This window comes from Rhipicephalus microplus, chromosome X (assembly GCF_043290135.1).
Source record: "Rhipicephalus microplus isolate Deutch F79 chromosome X, USDA_Rmic, whole genome shotgun sequence".
NCBI classification, from domain to species: Eukaryota; Metazoa; Arthropoda; class Arachnida; order Ixodida; family Ixodidae; genus Rhipicephalus; species Rhipicephalus microplus.
The window spans coordinates 296,911,119-296,928,632 of record NC_134710.1 but is presented as its reverse complement, the minus strand read 5'-3'; the positions used below and the strand labels follow the sequence as shown (position 1 = coordinate 296,928,632).

General features: G+C 46.0%; 2 protein-coding genes across 2 annotated transcripts in view; one reads left to right on the top strand and one right to left on the bottom strand.

Moving 5' to 3' along the window:
- Window positions 1-17,514, bottom strand: part of LOC119161377 (WD repeat-containing protein 47) — a 170,738-nt gene that overhangs the window by 14,384 nt on the left and 138,840 nt on the right. Inside the window, exons 8-9 of the mRNA XM_075879415.1 lie at window positions 15,746-15,919; window positions 11,904-12,044 (exon numbers count right to left, since the gene is read on the bottom strand). Coding sequence (XP_075735530.1) covers window positions 11,904-12,044; window positions 15,746-15,919 — 315 coding nt within the window. The remainder of the gene's footprint in view (window positions 1-11,903; window positions 12,045-15,745; window positions 15,920-17,514) is intronic.
- On the top strand, window positions 682-3,848 carry LOC142776198 (zinc finger protein 862-like). Its single transcript, XM_075879416.1, has 2 exons — window positions 682-1,454; window positions 1,538-3,848. The coding sequence occupies exons 1-2, from the start codon at window positions 1,388-1,390 to the stop codon at window positions 2,734-2,736; spliced, it is 1,266 nt and encodes a 421-aa protein (XP_075735531.1). The 5' UTR covers window positions 682-1,387; the 3' UTR covers window positions 2,737-3,848.

The following is a 17,514-nucleotide window of genomic DNA, read 5'->3' as shown; positions in this document are numbered from 1 at the left end:
CCATGCACAAATGTTGCTGGTCGCAGTAAAGGTAGTGAACCAGAATAGAGCCTAAAACAACAATGAAAAAAAAAAGTATTGTTTTTGTTCAAACTATGAACAAGAAGCTCGGTATTTTGTATTGCTTTTCAGAACAACACTATAAAGAAAGACAAAAGACTTTTTTTAACACAGGTTGGCTACCATCCCTAGAGTTATTTTAGTTTTCAGCCATGCATCACCTGCCTGCACTTGACATGGGTATCGTTGAAGTTGATGCAATGGTGTATGAAACTACAATACAGTCGAGCCCGACTATACCGAACCCGTTTATATCAAATTATCCCGTACATCAAACAATTCCTAAACACGGTAAGTTTACATTGAGAATATATAGCAAAAATGACTGTTTTATCGAACGAAAATAGCAACGACAACTGATATATCAAACTCCATGTGCCTCAAAAGTGCACCAGCAAGTTGGCTTTCCCTCACGGTGGCGGGGAAAGCTGCCGGCGCCGCTCTAGAAAAAGTTGGTTAGACCCGGTTGTGCGCGGGCGAACACCCCCCTCCAAGAAATGATCCTGGCCCGCTCGCAGCGCTTACAGCCAATCAGAGGCCGTCGTACTTTCTCCGAGGCGCGGAGACGGTAGAAGTGTGCGCCATTTTTTCTTTCTTTATGCTTGTGTGCCTGCTTCTGCCGATTCAGCGTGGTCTGTGCAGTGGCGCCAGATTGGGCTATTTATAGCCAAATTGGGCGACTTATTTTTTTTTCTGGCGTTGTTTTAAACGGCATGGCTATGTGGCTGTTTTTGGGCTGCATCTGTACAAATGATAGTCCGTTCTAAAAAGCGTGTTTTATTGATGCGCACTACGTTTGGTAAGCGTGGAACTAGGTGCTGAATGTGCCGACATTTGTTGGTTGGGTATGCAGCGTACTAAAAGCTACGGAGAACTGAAAGAGAGGTGTGCTGTTCGACGCTGGTCGAAGGGTAAGCAGCGCCCCTGGCGGCCGCTGCTTACCAACTGGCCTCACAAGTTTTGCTTGTTAAATTTATGCTGTTTTGTTGCCTTAAATAGTGCTGTTTCTCTGTTTAATAGTATAAAATTGTATGGACTTTAAGATCTCTTAAATTTGGTTGAAATACATTTAGGCGGCGCTGGCTGCAACAAAAATTCGCTGGGGCACGCCGGACTCGCATTCTCCATTGGTGATAGTTTCCTGCATGACACACGTCTATCTGCTAGTGAAGCAAGGTCCGCTGGTGCGCGCCATATCGCGTTAGGCGGAACAACGTGCCAACGGGCGTGATACTGAAATCAGCTAACAAGAAGAAATAGACGACGTTTCGCTATTGTCTCGCGTTGTTGCCCGAGTACTGGCTGAGGTGGCGGGACTGCGCACATCATGGGAAAGTGGGCGAAATACGCTCGAAAATACCAAAAAGAATGGGAAAACAACGAAGACTTCAGAGGTGAGTGCCAGCGATTAGTATAATATGTACCCTGCGATATATTTCTGGGTTAACCACTTTCGTTGTACTGCATTTTCCGATAGACTGGCTCACGTCGTCAAGCGAGAACAAAGGAGACGGCACGGACATGGCGTACTGCAAGGTATGCGACTGCAAGCTGCGACCACACCTGCAAGACCTGAAGCTGCACACCACAAGAAACAAGCACGTAGAAAATATCAAAAGGATGAAGCTGGCTGCTGTCACCAAACCTATCGACTCGCATTTCAAGCCCGGACCCTCGAAGCCTACAGGAATGGAGTTAAAAGTTGCGGAGCTGCGCCTTGCGGCACACGTCGCCGTGCACAGTTCACTCTCCACAGCCGACCACTTGGCTCCACTCTTGGCAAGCACGTTTCCGGAATCAAAAGTTGCTTCCGGAGTGACGTTGGGACGCACGAAATGCACAGCTTTAGTGTCGAAGGTCCTAGGGCCTACTTTTCGGGAGATGTTGCTCGAAGACATAGGAGAGCAGCCGTACTCACTGATAGTGGACGAAAGCACTGACATATCTTGCGAGAAAGAATTAGGAGTCGTTGTCCGCTACTTTTCCAAGCGTGCCAATGATTTCCTAACCCGGTTTCTTGGGCTCATTTCGATAACAGATGCTTCTGCTACGGGAATGTTCAACGAACTGAAATCATTTCTTGAGTCGTGTAACTTGGACCTAAAAAGGTGTGTTGGCATCGGCACGGACGGTGCGAGTGTGATGTGTGGACGGAACCATTCGTTGTATTCCCTGATGAGAGACGAAAACCCTAAGCTGATTCTTGCAAAATGCACATGCCATTCCCTTCATCTAGCCTGCAGTGAAGCGACTGCTGCTCTCCCAGCTAACATAGAGTTCCTCGTGCGGGAATGCTATAACTGGTTTTCATGTTCGCCGAAGCGGCGAGAGCAGTATCGCCGGATCTATTCCGCGATCAATGACTGCGACCCACTCAAGCTCATCAGCATAGCTAACACAAGGTGGCTCAGTGTCGCTACCGCAGTAAATTGCATTATTGACCAGTGGAGCGAACTGCGTTTGCATTTCGGACTAGTGCAAAATACTGAGCGGTGCTATACTGCACGACTACTGCATGAGATGTTTGAGGACGAAAAAAACCATTTGTACCTCCTTTTCGCTCAGCCCATCATAATGGAATTTGACAAAGTGAACAGGTTATTCCAATCCGAAAATCCTGACCCGGTCAAGCTTTTTGAAGACTTGGAGTTGCTCGTCAAGTCAATGCTGTTGTGAGTAGCTTTGAAAGAGCACGCTTTTCCCACTGCGGAGTGGGAGAAGCATTTGCTTCATGTGCGGGCTTGTAATTTTGGAACTGTTTTTTTAGACGTGCTTCACAACAGCACGCTTTCAGAGGAAGAGAAGGACCAGATGTTGGTTCGCTGCCGTGGGTACCTAGTGTCGTGCGTGAAGTCTCTGCTCAAAAGGCTGCCAAGCAACCTGGAGTTGTTCGAGAACTTTAAGTTCTTAAGGCCCTGCTATGTTCGCGACGCATCTTTTAGTACATTTCACAAGGTCATTTCTATGGTCACAGCACCATGCAGCACATCAATCCTTGAGAGTGAGTATGTGTCGTTGCAGGCAATGCACTCTTCTCTTGCATTGAGCGACAATGTTAGCGAATTCTGGAGGGCTGTCGCGAAAGCTACTAACAGTGTGGGTGAAGCTCTTTTTCCTAACTTGTCAGCGATGGTGTTTGCACTTCTTTGTTTACCTGCGTCGAACGCCGCTGTAGAGAGAGTGTTCAGTCTCGTGACTGTAACAAAGACGGACCACAAAAACAAACTCACTGTGCGGAATCTGGAAATTATTCTGCACGTTCGGTGTGGCTTGAAAGAGTATTTCGGCTGCTGTAACAATTTTAAGCCAAGCGAGCGCTTTTTGGAGAAATTTAACAGTGCTGTCATGTATGAGGTGTAATACGTTCCTAGAGCATCGAATAGTGCGCGACGATGTGCAATATTTTCCTAGTCTTGCTTTACATCAGTTTACTTGTAATCACAAGGAAGTCGGCCAGTGTTTTTCGGTCTCATCAGTCTGGCAGCAAGTTGTATGTACGGCGAGGTATGCTGTGTTTTCTTGCATGTCTCATGTCAGTTGCATTTACACAGAAGTTAGTATTTTCTTATCTCTTTGTTATCAATTTGGCAGCAAGTCTTGTGCTGCGAGGTGTGTCTTTTCATTCTTGCTGTATCTCCATGGATGTGTATTTAGAAGAAATTCACTGTCTTTTTTTTTCATTGATTGATTTAGAGTATCTTGCTGTTTCTCAATTTATTTGTATAGGCGTAAAACCTTGTTTTTCTCTGTCACAGTAATTCTTGCTAATAAAAAAACTCTTTGTACCACTTTGCAGTGCATGGTTTTTGAACATCAATCTTGGCTACATTGGGCTACTTCTTAACTGGGCCCAATTGCATGGGTGGCTATTTTTGGGCTACATGTTTTTTAAATTTTGGCTGCGCCCCATTCTGCTATCTGGCAACACTGGACCGTCTGTGGTGTTGCCTGTTGGTGCTCTGTGAACTGTGTTGGCGCACTGTCATCATGGCTTGCGCAAAAAGGCAAAATTTGCTGTTCGCCGCGAAACTCTAAATCATCAATGGGGTTGAGTACGGTGAAAAGAAGTCCGACGTCACCGCCGCGTACAAAATTCCAAGGAGCACCTTGAGTACTATCCTGAAGAACAAGGCAGACATCAGGGCCAAGTCGGACAAAAGGTCAGGTGCCCGTGGCGCCCGACGTGTGCACCCTGCTGTGTACGAAGATGTTGAAGCGGCCGTTTACAAGTGGTTTGTGGACGTTCGGTCGCGAAACATCCCGGTGTCCGGCCCTATGATCGAGCAGAAAGCCAAGGACCTTGCTTTTCTGCTTGGCAGGAATGATTTCCAAGGCGCTTCAGTGGTTCAAAGAACGGCACGACATCGTTGGCAAAGCTGTTACAGGTGAAAGTAGAGCGGCGGACCTGGACAGCGTAGTAAAATGGCTCGAGGAAAACTGGCGAGATATCGCAGCAAGATATAGAGCCCAAGATATCTTCAATGCGGATGAAACTGCTCTATTTTGGCAAATGTTGCCAAACAAGACACTTGCGTGTCATGGCAACAAGACAAGCGGTGGCAAGGCAAATAAAGCTCGTGTGTCCGTGCTGTTGGCAGCTAATTTAGACGGATCGAAAAAGCTTCGACCTCTGGTTATCGGGAAAAGCACGGCACCGCGGTGTTTTCGAAATGTGCTGTCGCTTCCAGTTACTTACCGAGCAAACTCAAAAGCATGGATGACCGGGGAGCTTTTCAGCAGATGGCTATCATCGTGGAATGATGATTTGGTAGGCGAAAATTGCAAGGTGTGCCTGCTCGTGGACAATTGTTCATTGCACCACTGCAGTACGACCTTCAGCAACATCGAGCTGCGTTTTTTGCCCCTGAACACTACGTCTGTACTGCAACTACTGGATCAAGGCGTTATACGTGCAATGAAAGTCGGCTATCGGAAGCGCCTGGTGGAGAGGCTGCTGCAGAACCTTCGTGTCGGCAGGGAGCTTAAGATCGACTAGCTCGGAGCTATTTTTATGTTGAGTGGATCGTGGGCAGATGTCAAGAAGGGGACGGTCCAGAACTGCTTTAGGCATGCCGGCTTCCGCATGCCTGGTGATGACACCCCCAATTCCGACAGCACTGAAGACACCGCAGGTGTTTCCGCTGACGTTTGGAACGAGCTGGCAGAGTTCCCGGGTGCTATCGACGGATCGACATTCGACGAGTTAGTCAGTGCGGACGATGATGTTCCCATCATGGGCCAATTACAGAATGAGGATTACATTGCAAACGTCGTGCCGACCACGAGCCAAAGCGACAGCAATATGGAAATTGACGGCGGCCTATTGCCTACATCCTCCGAAGTGATTAGTGCACTTGCGTTGATTCGGCGCTATTGCTTGAGTGTGGAAGGTTGCGACCTCAGCTGCTCCGACTCGTTGGGCAACGTGGAGGCGTGCGTGCTGTCGTAGGCAGCGAAGTCGTTGACACAGAGAAAAATCCGGGGCTATTTTGCACAGTAGGGCACGCAAGTAAGCCACCATATTAATAAAATACTTTTCTTCTAGTTTGTTATGTGTCTTTGCGTCAAACCTATACCGGGCCTATATCCAATTATGCCATATATCGAACTAATAAACGTTTTGTGGCGAGTTCGATATACCCGGGTTCGACTGTACAGCATGCATCACTCTTGCAAAGCGTTGCAGAAAGCACGACCACTGTATCAACTTCAATGATTCCCGTGTCATTAGCACTAAAGCTAAGCAGACGAGGAAGCTGCACTTAGAAGCATGGCACAGACAAAGTACAGTAGAAAACCGGAATAGGTACATGGGATTACAAACTACACCAGGAAACCCCAATAGGTTCAAGGAAATGCTTACGGGCGTATCTGTGCATGGCATTTTATTTTATTTTTTTATTTCCAGGTACTGTTGGCCGATTGGGCCGTTACAGGGGTGGGGTAGAAAACTGACATAACAACCGTCATGTCATGCGTAAAAAAAAAATACTTAGCCGATACAAAAGAAATACATCACTATGCTACGTTCTACGACTTACATGCCACATCACATACATCACAAAATACACCTCCCAATATTACATCCTACAACGTACATGAGACAAGTTGCAGCAAATAGATTCATAGTCAAAAGATGACAGGCACACACACCAAAAACACCAATCACCGTTTACGAAGATTCACCTAGAAAATAATTCGTAACATTGTTTTCAAAATGTTCTGCAGTTTGAGAATCACGTATAGCATCGGGTAATACATTCCAGTCTTTTATTGTTCTAGGGAAAAAAGAGTATGCATATGTGTTCACACGACATTGAGGAACTAGATATTTTCTGAGGTGGTCACTTCGTAGGCTCCGCACTTGACGGGGAATTAGGTACTGCTCTGCTGAACATACTGGTGAGAACGGTCACACACCGGCGCCAGCCACAGTGGTGGAAAGTGTGACAGTTAAAAGCACAACCTACAACCACTTAAAGCATGACACCTGATGTCTTAGGGAACAGTCACCACAAGTTGGGGGAGGGATGTAGGGCTTTGCAGGCAAAGCGTAGAAATTCAGTGAATTGACACTAATTTGTAAAACTAGAGTAGAAATCATGTTTATTTTCAGCACACACATTACGAAGTTGAAATCAAGCATAAGTTACAAACGTAAATCCTATTTTGTGCTAAAAATACCCGAAGAACCTTCAACGAAGCAACATTTTTATATACTGTCAGTAGGAAAAGCCTGCTCAGGGGGCGTCACCAACTCATATCTGCTCCGAGCGGCGGCGCTGGTATAGCGTTAGATTGAGCCACCCCAGCCACTGCCGGCTTCCCACTACTTCCCGGAGCAGCATTGAATGTCAGATTTAAGTCATCGCAAATTGCATTTCACATGTGACACGACGATCAAGCATGCTTGAGTGATTTAGCAGTTAAAAATAGTAAATATGCCGACCTGCAGCGCACCGGGCTGTTGATGTGGCTATGCCTACGAGGAAAGCACCTGTGATCTGGGGCACTTCAAATTCCCAAATGACTCAGCAGTTCTCAAGGCCTGGACAGCTGCTATTCTAAGAAAAACCTTCCAGGTGACAGTCAATACCTAAATTTGCGACTTATATTTCGAATCTGAAAAACTTATCACTTTCTGCGAGCACATCGAAGGCGGAAACGTCAAAATTTCACGTAGTATAGGGACACTGAAGCTCTGAGCAGTTCTTTGAATTTTTCCAAATATTCCTGCACACATGTCTAAACCAGCGGCATTAAAGCTCAAAAGGATACCCTCGAAACTTAGAGAAACTGTGATTTTCTAGGGCGGTGTGTCGGCAAGTGGTCTCGATGTTCTTTGTGCGAAGTGGCTACGTGCGACTCAACTAGTGCCGAATGTGATGGGACTGCTGTGAACGAAGTTGGAACGTCGTGGAAAGCACCGTAAATACCCGCGTATAATACGAAGTTTTTTCCTAATATTAGCGTTCTGAATTTCCACTTTGCACTATGTGCGGATGCAAACGAAAACTTGCTCGAAAAACGTAGTTGTGCTTGAAGTTTCCGTTTCGCAAGTGCTGCTTGGCTACAGCTTTGTTTTGTCTACGAGTTGCTATGGCTTGTCTTCGTTACCTTCGTGCCCTTGCATGGCAAAAGTGAGCACTAGCTCCATTTCTTTCTTTGTTGTTGAGTTTTTTTTAGCGTGTACTTGGACAGCAGACGTGTGAACCTTGGTGTGTTCCATGCCTCACTTCGCAAAGGTGCAACATGCCAGGGCCCCGAAACCAGTTCTTGGCTGCATTCAAAAGTAAGGTCATCGCAGCTGCCGAGAAAATCGACAACAGTGTGGCCGGAAGACAGTTAGGAGTCACCGAGGGAAGTGTCCGTGGATGGCAACGACAGAAAGAAGCGCTTTTTACGCATGCAGTGAAAAGGTGCATTCACACTTGGCCTCCAAGAGAGCGAAAGCGGCGAAACTCTCCGGAAACTGGCTCGTTTCACCAGCCAAGTGGCTGGAAAACCATGCCACGTGGCCTGTGCGCAAAAATCGATCCGAGACCGATTTCCCTGTCACGCGAAACCGGATACGGTTTCCGCTTCATGGCCATGGCTGCGCTAGATCAAACCACGTGACCTAACCAGTTGCCGCAGATTCTACATGGCGGCAAAGGCGTCGGCAGTGGCTCGCATCCGCTCGTATCACAACTACCCGTGCAGCACGACAAAGTTTGATGGCCTCAAAAAGGACGTGTTGATCGAGAGCCTGGTTTTGATTACGATCACTGAGAACTCTGGAAGTAGATGGTGCAGCATCAGAGAGTCGGCATGCCCCAACGTGTTTCGCGGTTGTGTACAGCCAGCTGAATCCGCCGCCGCCGCTGCCGGTGTGTTCACTCGTGTCGTTTCTGCTGGCTTATATCCCAAAACAACATTTGAAAAGGTGCGAGCTGTTTCTTTTGACTACTTTGCGTGAATAGCTAGAATTCCGTATGAACTTAAATTTTCAGAAAGCAGGCAAAATCGAACTCATTGTCAAGGTATCGACGGCAGCAGCGGCGAGATAGGGCAAAACAAATTTGAACATGTTTGACACGCGCGATAGTGGTTTTGCGGCCGCTCTGACGTTTTCGTTTTCTCTTCACTCTCCAAATGTGAACGCACCCGAAAGCGAAAAAGCTTTCGCGGTCCAAAAAAAGGGGCTTTCCCTGAGATTGAACTCGCACTGACAAAGTTCGTTCGACAGCAACGGGCGGCGAACTTGCCAGTGAACATGGAGCTGATGCAAATGAAAGCGAGGGAACTGGCAAGAGAAAACGGGATGTTGAGCTCGGACTTCAAAGCCAGCAAGCACTGGATATACCGTTACATGTGCCGAGCCGGATTTTCCCTGCGCCTGCGAACCTCGATTTCTCAGAAGCTTCCTGAAGCCCTTGAAGAGCTTCTTATCTCATTTCAATGCCACGTGATTACGTTGTGCCGCTCGCAAAACTTCCAGCTAAGACAAATCCGCTACGCCGATCAAACGACAGTTTACCTGGACATGCCGTCGCCTCTAACAGTTCACGAGAACGACTCAAAGCAGGTTAGTGTCCGTACCACCGGCAATGAAAAAACTCGTGTCACAGTCATATTACCGCGCACGGCGGACGGCCACAAGCTCCTACCTTATGCAGTCTTCAAGCACAAGGCAATGCCGAAAGGGAGCTACCAAAGAATGTCATCCTCAGATGTCACGATAAAGGCTGGATGAACGAAGACCTTGTCCTAGACTGGGTAAAGTCTGTGGGGTGCAAACGGCCTGGTGCCCTGCTGTCTTTTCCATCCATTCTGGTGCTAGACGCGTTTCGCTGCCATTTGGCTGATTCACTGAAGAGGCTCTTGCGCGACTGCGGCACAGAACTGGCCGTGATCCCGGGTGGGATGACATCTCAACTGCAACTTCTCGACGTTTTGACGAATATGCCTCGACGAATATGCACTCAAACGAGGTTTGAGTGCATATTCTTACACGCAATGTATAAGATGTGTAATTACACAGGCTTGTTCACTCAGAATCATCCATAACCTGAAGGCGCGGATGAATGCTATCTATTTCAGAGGTGCAGACAGTATTTTTTTCGAAGCGTAAGGACCCGACTTTGATCTGAAGTGGGTGCCCGACAGGCAAGTGTGGTGGAGTGTCCTTTTTCGCTCGGTAAACAATAATTGGGAAAAATTTGGTGGGGGGGCACAAGCCTAGTGTGCCACCCGCTTGCCACACCCCTGATTGCAGGCAAAAAAATAATCATACAATTCTAAGCTACAGGAGCAGCCCTTATTTATTACAAAGTAGTATTCAATCGGCCCTAATATAGGTGCTTTACCTAAAATCCACGTATTTAAGAATGAATTTCCCACTGTTTTGTATGCAGAGGTAGCAAGCGACGCTCCTTCGCCAATCCCAAAGGGACAGCAGCGCTGCCGCTGTGCGGGATATGGGAGAGGGCTGCTTCTCGCCGCTGCGACCGCGCCGCTTACCCAACTGACAGTATCTAAAAACGTTGAACTAAGTGATAAGCGAATGGTACTAGGTCATAATGCCTTGCGATGAGCGTGACCACACGTTATTAGTACTGCCCAAATTGGCTTGTTCTATTTTCCTTATTATCACAGACCATCACAGTTATTGCCAAAATCTCAATACTACATAGACTTGCGATTGCCACCTGCGCCGCTTCGCAACTCGCATAAAGCGCTCGCACTGAGCAGCGCACATAAGCAATGTGTCCACGCAAACAAACAACCGAACGTATAGAGCCCAGATTTGGAAAAAAAAAGATACAAAAATGCATGCCAGTCATACTTCGGAACGACTGCCGACTGAAACAACGGTCGAATTTAAAGCTAAGCCTAAAAGCTTGGGTAGTGCCTATCTGGAACACAGCGACGCCTCTTAAAGCGCTTGTTGTGAGTTTCAATTACAAAACTGTGCCACACGATTACTGATGTGTCATGAGTCACGAATCAAGCGCCGAGGTGCCCATTTAAACTGGCTTGAACGCGCATCCTGAATACCATGGGTTCCTAAATCGTGCAAGTTTCATAGCGTACCCTATGGGTGAGTTTTTAGAGCTGCTACCAAGAGCATATCTCGCTACCTGCAAACACCGATGTGCGAATTTGGCGTGCGATGGCTTTTTAAAATGCAAAATGCAATGAAAACTTGCTTGTTTAACTAAATTAATTCTTAATAGGGGTACACCAGGAGCGAATTGCGCATGTTATATCGCTCACAGAAACCAGTTTGAAAATCCACTGGCCAAAGCATCCAGGAGACTCATTGCATGCAGGGGGATGACAACGTTTACGCAACATACGCAACAAGGTACTACTCCCTCACGGCAAAACGCGCACACATAGGTGACCGCATGCAGCAGCGTCAACATGAAAACTTCAGCGACTGAAGGAATGCGCTAAGCACAACAAAGGACATGAGAGTTAACCCCACTATGCATGCCACTCGGCAGAGTGGCTAACTCAGTGATTTTCGCTAAATGACAGTGGCGCCAGAACACACAGTCTAGCAGCAGAAGCAGTACGCTCGATGCGCGGCAGCACATTTTTGCGGGGTCACGCATATTTAAAACAGTCCAGCATAGATTACGGTGGCACCATGGAAGCCTTCGTCACCAGAAAGATGCAAAGTACAGTGTTCTACCTAGAACACTGTAGTGCAAAGTGAAAAAACTGGCTTGGACGCATCTTATTTTCTTTGTACTCCTGGCCCTGCTCGAAAAATCACGTAGTCAACGCAACCTTTTCCCCTACTGAAGCTGAGGTCGGCATACAACTTCTTGCTTTTGAGGCAGTTTCAGGGCAGTTTGGCACAGTTTGCGCGATGTTTTTGCTTTAGAGCAGCTAGGGGCAAGAAAACAGAAAACGTATAAAAAAAGCACAATACGCGCAGCTGTCTCACCCCTGCAGAGTGTGAGCATTTGGATGCATTGAAGAGCAGCCTCACAAATACAAAATCTAAATCTGTTGAGTAAAAGAATGCCTGCCTGTCGAGTAACTGCGCCTACCTAGTTTCAAAGTCGTGGAAGGAGTGCTGCTAATGCCAACATTTTAACAAGGGTACTTGTCTTTGTCAGGACCCTTGTCGAAATCTTTTATTTACTCTTTAAGCACTTATCACTGATGTGCCATTACCAGGGAGGGCACCGAACCCACCAGTTGTTCATTACAATTCCTTGAAAAACATTTGGACTACCTACACTAGAGGGTTGACGAGGCTGATATCGCATGATCACAATTCCTTGGTTGGGACACTTTGTATAATTAAAGTTTAGACGGAAGAGATGAGCGCGACATGAACTCACCAGGTCCACTGCCACTTGCAGGTGGTGCAGTCACTAAGTTGACGCAGCCTCTGGTGCGCAGATCCCAGAAGCGAATGGTTCTGTCTTGAGAGCCACTCACAAACATGGCTCCTCCCCACGTGTACAAGGACAGGATATGACCTGTGAATTAGTAGGAGAATGCAAAGTGAGCAAAGAAGTAGAAACAAGTATCTGCGCACAGGAATACAATACTTTATTTTGTGTGTTTGTACAGGTGCACTTTACGCAAGATTATGTGCTGCAACCAGTGTCTTGCTTGCAGATTGTGTGCTGCCTCAACAGAGCCTGTTACACAGGCTCTTTCAATTCAGCACACAGGCTGTAACAAGTTCTGGCGTTCGTAGCAGTGCACAAGCAGGTGACACCCTAATACCCCTGTCACACGGGCACCCGTGAAGACCGTTTAACTCCCTCGCCTTTACGACAACGAAGATGCAGTTGGTGTCACACGGCCACCCTTACGCAAACGAAGGTGAACGGAGCATTTCGCAAAGGACGTTCAACGATCTCCCTTCGCAGCGAAACGAGGTACTCTCGTCCTCAGCAGTCTAGAGGTCAGAGAAAAATTTCGAGCACTAAGTGGCTGCAGTGAAAGAATAATACATTTTAGCAACATTAAACGTTCTTTCGTTGTAGTACTCATTCACAACGCGTGTTTGTTTACAATATTTACGCCTGCCAGAGTTCACTTACTCTCAACACCGATGCCCTACACATCGTGCCTCGCGACTCGCGAGTCGGGCCGGCCGGCGCCAGCCGATCAACGTCATTACTAGCGTAATATCGCACCACTTCCTCACGTCGTCCGCTGTGTCACTCATGGCTGACGAACACAAAATGTGCGCTCACGAGGCAAGGAAGCATAAGAACTTTCGTACCGGGCATGTACACAGGCAACAAAACAACTAAAAGCACAATGTGGCCAGCGTCACTAGCAGCATTGCTACATTTAGCAAATGCGTTTTTATTTGAAATTATTTTTAATGGTTTGTTAGTCGCATACCTACTTTATAGTGCTTTTTTGTAAAAACCGCATAACGAGGATTCACAAAAAAATCAATAGGGATCAAATTAGAATACTTTTCCGAAAATCAAACAGCGCCAGCTGAGCCCCCTCGTGGCAACTGTTACAACCTTGTCATTGCCGTGTGACACTGCCACAACTCCTTCTCCGTCGAACCCCCTAGGGGAGATTTACGTTGACGGTGTTCAACGGAGTTTGGTGGTGGCCGTGTGACAGGGGTATTACACCTGACACCTGTTCCCTTAGTCTATTGTATACCTTTTCGTGCTTCAGCTATAAAAGAACTTGTAAAACACGCTGTAAAGTTGGCAGCACGCACAACCGAGCCATTTCAGTTAGCATACAAAGGTATTCTAAGCTTGCTAATTTAATAACAACAAAATACCATCAGGAGTTTTTTTTGCCCCGAAACCATGATATGGTTACGAGAGACGTCGCTGTGGAGGGCTCCGGAAATTTGGATCATCTGATGTTCTTTAACGTGCGCTAACATCGCACAGCACACAGGCCTCTACCATTTTGTTCGTCCCATTGGCACTTCGATGAACTACAGACTAGCTGAAACCAAACAGGAAGCAGAAACCCTACACCACAAATTCCCTAACTCTCATGCTAAACTGCAATGTAACAGTTTGCTTTGCTTCATGTAGCAGTGGCCACATAATGCAATGTCTATGTTTCAATCTTTTTAAGTGCAGTCTACTTATAACGATATCCAAGTGCCTAGGAGATCCCACAAGCGATGATTGTTATAAGCATGTTCAGAAAAGAAAGCTAAAAAAAAAGTCAAAACAACTCATTTGCATGCAAGTTAGATGGTGCAACTATGTGCTTTTTTGGAGAAAAGTAGGCTTGTGCGATTATTCAAATGCTAAAAATAATCGAACGAATAATGTAGTACTTCAATTTTCTTTAAATTAAATTTAAATTATTGAAAATTTCGAATGAATAGAAATAAACAAATATATGCATATTCATTCACATGTGTAACACCCTGTAAAAATGGCTTCGCTGCTATAAAGGGGTCCTATGCCGTGGAATCACTTACTCAGGTGTATGTTTGCATCTAATTATTTTTAAAAGTGGTTTCACTGATTTCAAGTAGTGCTAAGCCGCGAAAACACGTATCCAGGAAAAATCTGCACTGCCTTGAAGCCCCACTTTAATGTTAAATGAAGATATCAACCTCACATCGACTCATTTTTTCAGTTTCAAAGCTAGTTACGGACTTATACGCTCTAAGCAGAAGAAACTTTAAAACGTCACATATTTTACGCGCTACCACTAGCAATTTTACTGGAAGTGAAGTCCTGCCACTATAGGAAGTCAAATCCTGCCACTGGAGACAACCCCACGTGACGTGTTCTTTGTGAGGTGCGGGATGACTGTCACTGGGACGTACCCAAATGATATTAGATTGGACAGCTTCTGGTATTATGAAGTTCCAAGAGGTCTCCCTTTGCCATTCTTGATGCCTTATAACCTTCTCCAAGGGTTTCTGGCAAAGTTTTTGAGATGAAGAAAGGCGAGATCATTCTCACTGTCTTTCCCGCTTATTTTTTTCAGAATGAAATATGTGATAGCATGGGAATGTTTCTCCCTGGTTACCAACGAAAAGAAACAAGTCTTCTGTGCTCCTTTTTTTTGGAAGTGATCGGAAAGTTTTGGGAGAGAAAAAGCCATACAATATACTAAGTTTTGGCAGTAACGCGAACTACCCACCTCGAGGCCTACATGGGGACGTTGCAGGATGTGCGAAACACAGATCCTGCAATCCCCAGCTGTATGATACTGCTTTAACCAAATATGCCGTATCCAAGACTGCTACCCGCACAAAGTTAACCCTAGTCGCCAGGAAATTTGAAAGCGAGTCGCAGCACTGCCGCCTATCATTGCAGTGTTCACACTAAGGGATCTCTTTTTATATACTTCTCCCTATATGTAACCCCTCACCCAATTACGCTCAATAAACTGAAACTGAAAAGAGGAGATGACATGACAGATTGAAAATAAGAGAGAAAGAGGAAGATACGAGAGGAGGACAGGAAAAGGGGACTGCCACTTTCCCTTGGGCTGGTCAATCCGGAGTGCCATCTACGTGAAGCCGGGACCAAAGGGGTGTGTTGCATCCTCCGAGGGGCCTTAAAGGTCCAAGCCCAAACAGTCGGCATTGGTTCAATCCCCAGGATCCCTTTTTCCCTGGATACGGCAATGCCACACACGGCAAGACATGGGAGGGGGTCGAAACCCCCTCGTTGGCTTGGGTCCGTGGTGTCGCCATACACTAAATGCCTGCTTGCGCAGACGCCCCTGCTGGGGCCAGCACCATGATAAGTGGTTTATTTGAGCATAGAAAGCATACAAAAGTGAACGGTGCCACCGTTGTTGATTGTTATATCCAATATAATGATATAAACAATATCGTTATAAATAGACTCAACTGTAGTACAGTAGCTGTTTCATTAAGAACTGATGTTCCAAACAAACCAAAATTGTTGTCCCTCGTATATTTAAAACAAAGAGTCAAGTTGTAACCGAGCCAAACATGAACAGGAGGAAAGACCTGCTACAATGCAGGAAGTAATATAGTCCTGCACAACCGGAGAAAATGTTCTAAAATTTTCAAGCTTAACTTCTCCTGTCAGATTTTTTTATAGCTGTTCATTACTGGCAGACACAAGTAGGTTTCGGAAACCTTACTTGACATAACTTTGGTAATCCATTTTGTTTAGGAAATAAGCTGCTGAAGTGCAAAAATAGCCCTCTTTTTGTCCAACTACAGCCAAAGACAGCTCACCTGAATGTCCAGAGAGTGCCTGGAAAGGCGTGGCCGTCTCACAATCAGTAACGTATATCTTGCAGTCTCCTGCTCCGCCACTGATAAGCAGACTTGACCGGTTGCTTAGATCCTCCACAAAGCAGACGTCGCGAACAGTTCCATCATGCATGGTAAGCTCTGCTTCTCCTCCAGCTGTTAAAAAAAAATGCAAAATGGCGAAATTTGGTTATGAAGGTATTGAAGAGGGTTGGTTAGTAAGCATCATGGCACTTTGGTAAAAGCACAGATAGCAGTACTACCTATGCTGGCATTTGAATTGAATGGAGTTTTTCATCTCAAAAACTGCAAAGGGTCATAAAGGGGCGTGCTCTAGTGGTAGGCTACAGAAGAATCTTGACCATCTGGAATTCTATAGTATGCACACAAATTGTGTTGCACTAGAATTATTGACTCCACTTTTATTGAAATGAAGTCGCCATGGCTGGGAATCGACCAAATTCTTTCATATACCTTTCAACCCCACAAACCAGTGTACTGGGCATACCGAAGAAAGAAAAAGGTGAAGAGAAGCAAGCAGAGCTAAGATCGGAACTTGCACCACTTCAGCAGCTTCTGTAAACATCGAGCAATATGTTTTTCTAATTTGATTCCTCTTTCAGCCCCATTTCCTCATGAAGCTGCCCAAGAGTAATGCCATCATGTACGCAAAAATTCACACACATTTAGTGTGTGAAGAGGGTGCTTCCACCCTTTTCACACACTAAACAGCGCACATAACAGATGCGTCAATTTAGGGAGGAGCTTTGCCCTGACCCTCACCCTCTTGCATACATAATCATGTGAAAGACAAACTTTGTAGCTGGATATCTTGGAGCACAGGCATGCTAGAAAAAATCTTCCAACTGAAATTGTGTACAAGCCCCACTGCCTATATTTTTTCAATATAATTATGCCAACTTACCACAGCCAGTAGTAGGTTAATTATTAAATTTTAGTCAAATGGGCTGCTGATGGTAATAATTATCATCTAACTTTCTGTCCCCCTGGCCACTTAACTTATTTGCCCAAGTGCTTCTCACGTGCTTTTGAGTGCCTAATTAAAAAAAATCATAAAGCATAACTTTGAACCCCCGGTATATAAAGAGGGGTCGACATGCTACAACATGGCCGCTTCCAATTCACAGCCAAATTTTCACTGACAGAGAACACAAATTCTAAGCACCTCTGTTTCAAGAGCTTCTGCCCTTGCTTGGGACAAATTGTGTGTGCACTGCCGCCTATCATACCCAAATCAATGACCTCTTAAATGGTTGCACCCATAGAGGAAGGAAAAAGAAAAGGAGGGAATCGAATCATGGAATCGAAGCCCATCGTGTTGGCCCAACACACAATCACAATGTCACAGCAAATAATAGATTTGAGTACTACCGGTGGAGTTCTGTTCTTGAACCTCGGCAGTGGGCCAGCCGGTTTGTGCCGAACATGCGGGCTTTGATTAAAAGCAACCAAGCGCCATACCCAGAAGTCTCAGCAAATAACATTTCTTGCTTGATCTTGACGCAAAATGTCACATGTTCTGACGACGCTGCTGGCTTTAAAATGGGTTGGTGTGCTTAGGCTGACTGTGTGATGCAATGCTCTCTCCTTTGTTTTTCTTTGTTCCATGCTTAAACCGACAGCTCGAGTCAGTACCGATATCTGATGACACACCATCAAAACTGATTTAACATATGCCACTGCTACTTCTGGCTGTTCAGTGCACCTTCAACATGGTGTGCTCAAGCACG

Excerpts from the sequence above, each read along its gene's own strand:
- LOC142776198 (XM_075879416.1), top strand. The coding sequence starts at position 1,388 with ATGGGAAAGTGGGCGAAATACGCTCGAAAATACCAAAAAGAATGGGAA. Across the intron at positions 1,455-1,537 it reads AAACAACGAAGACTTCAGAG|ACTGGCTCACGTCGTCAAGC; the intron begins GTGAGTGCCAGC and ends ATTTTCCGATAG.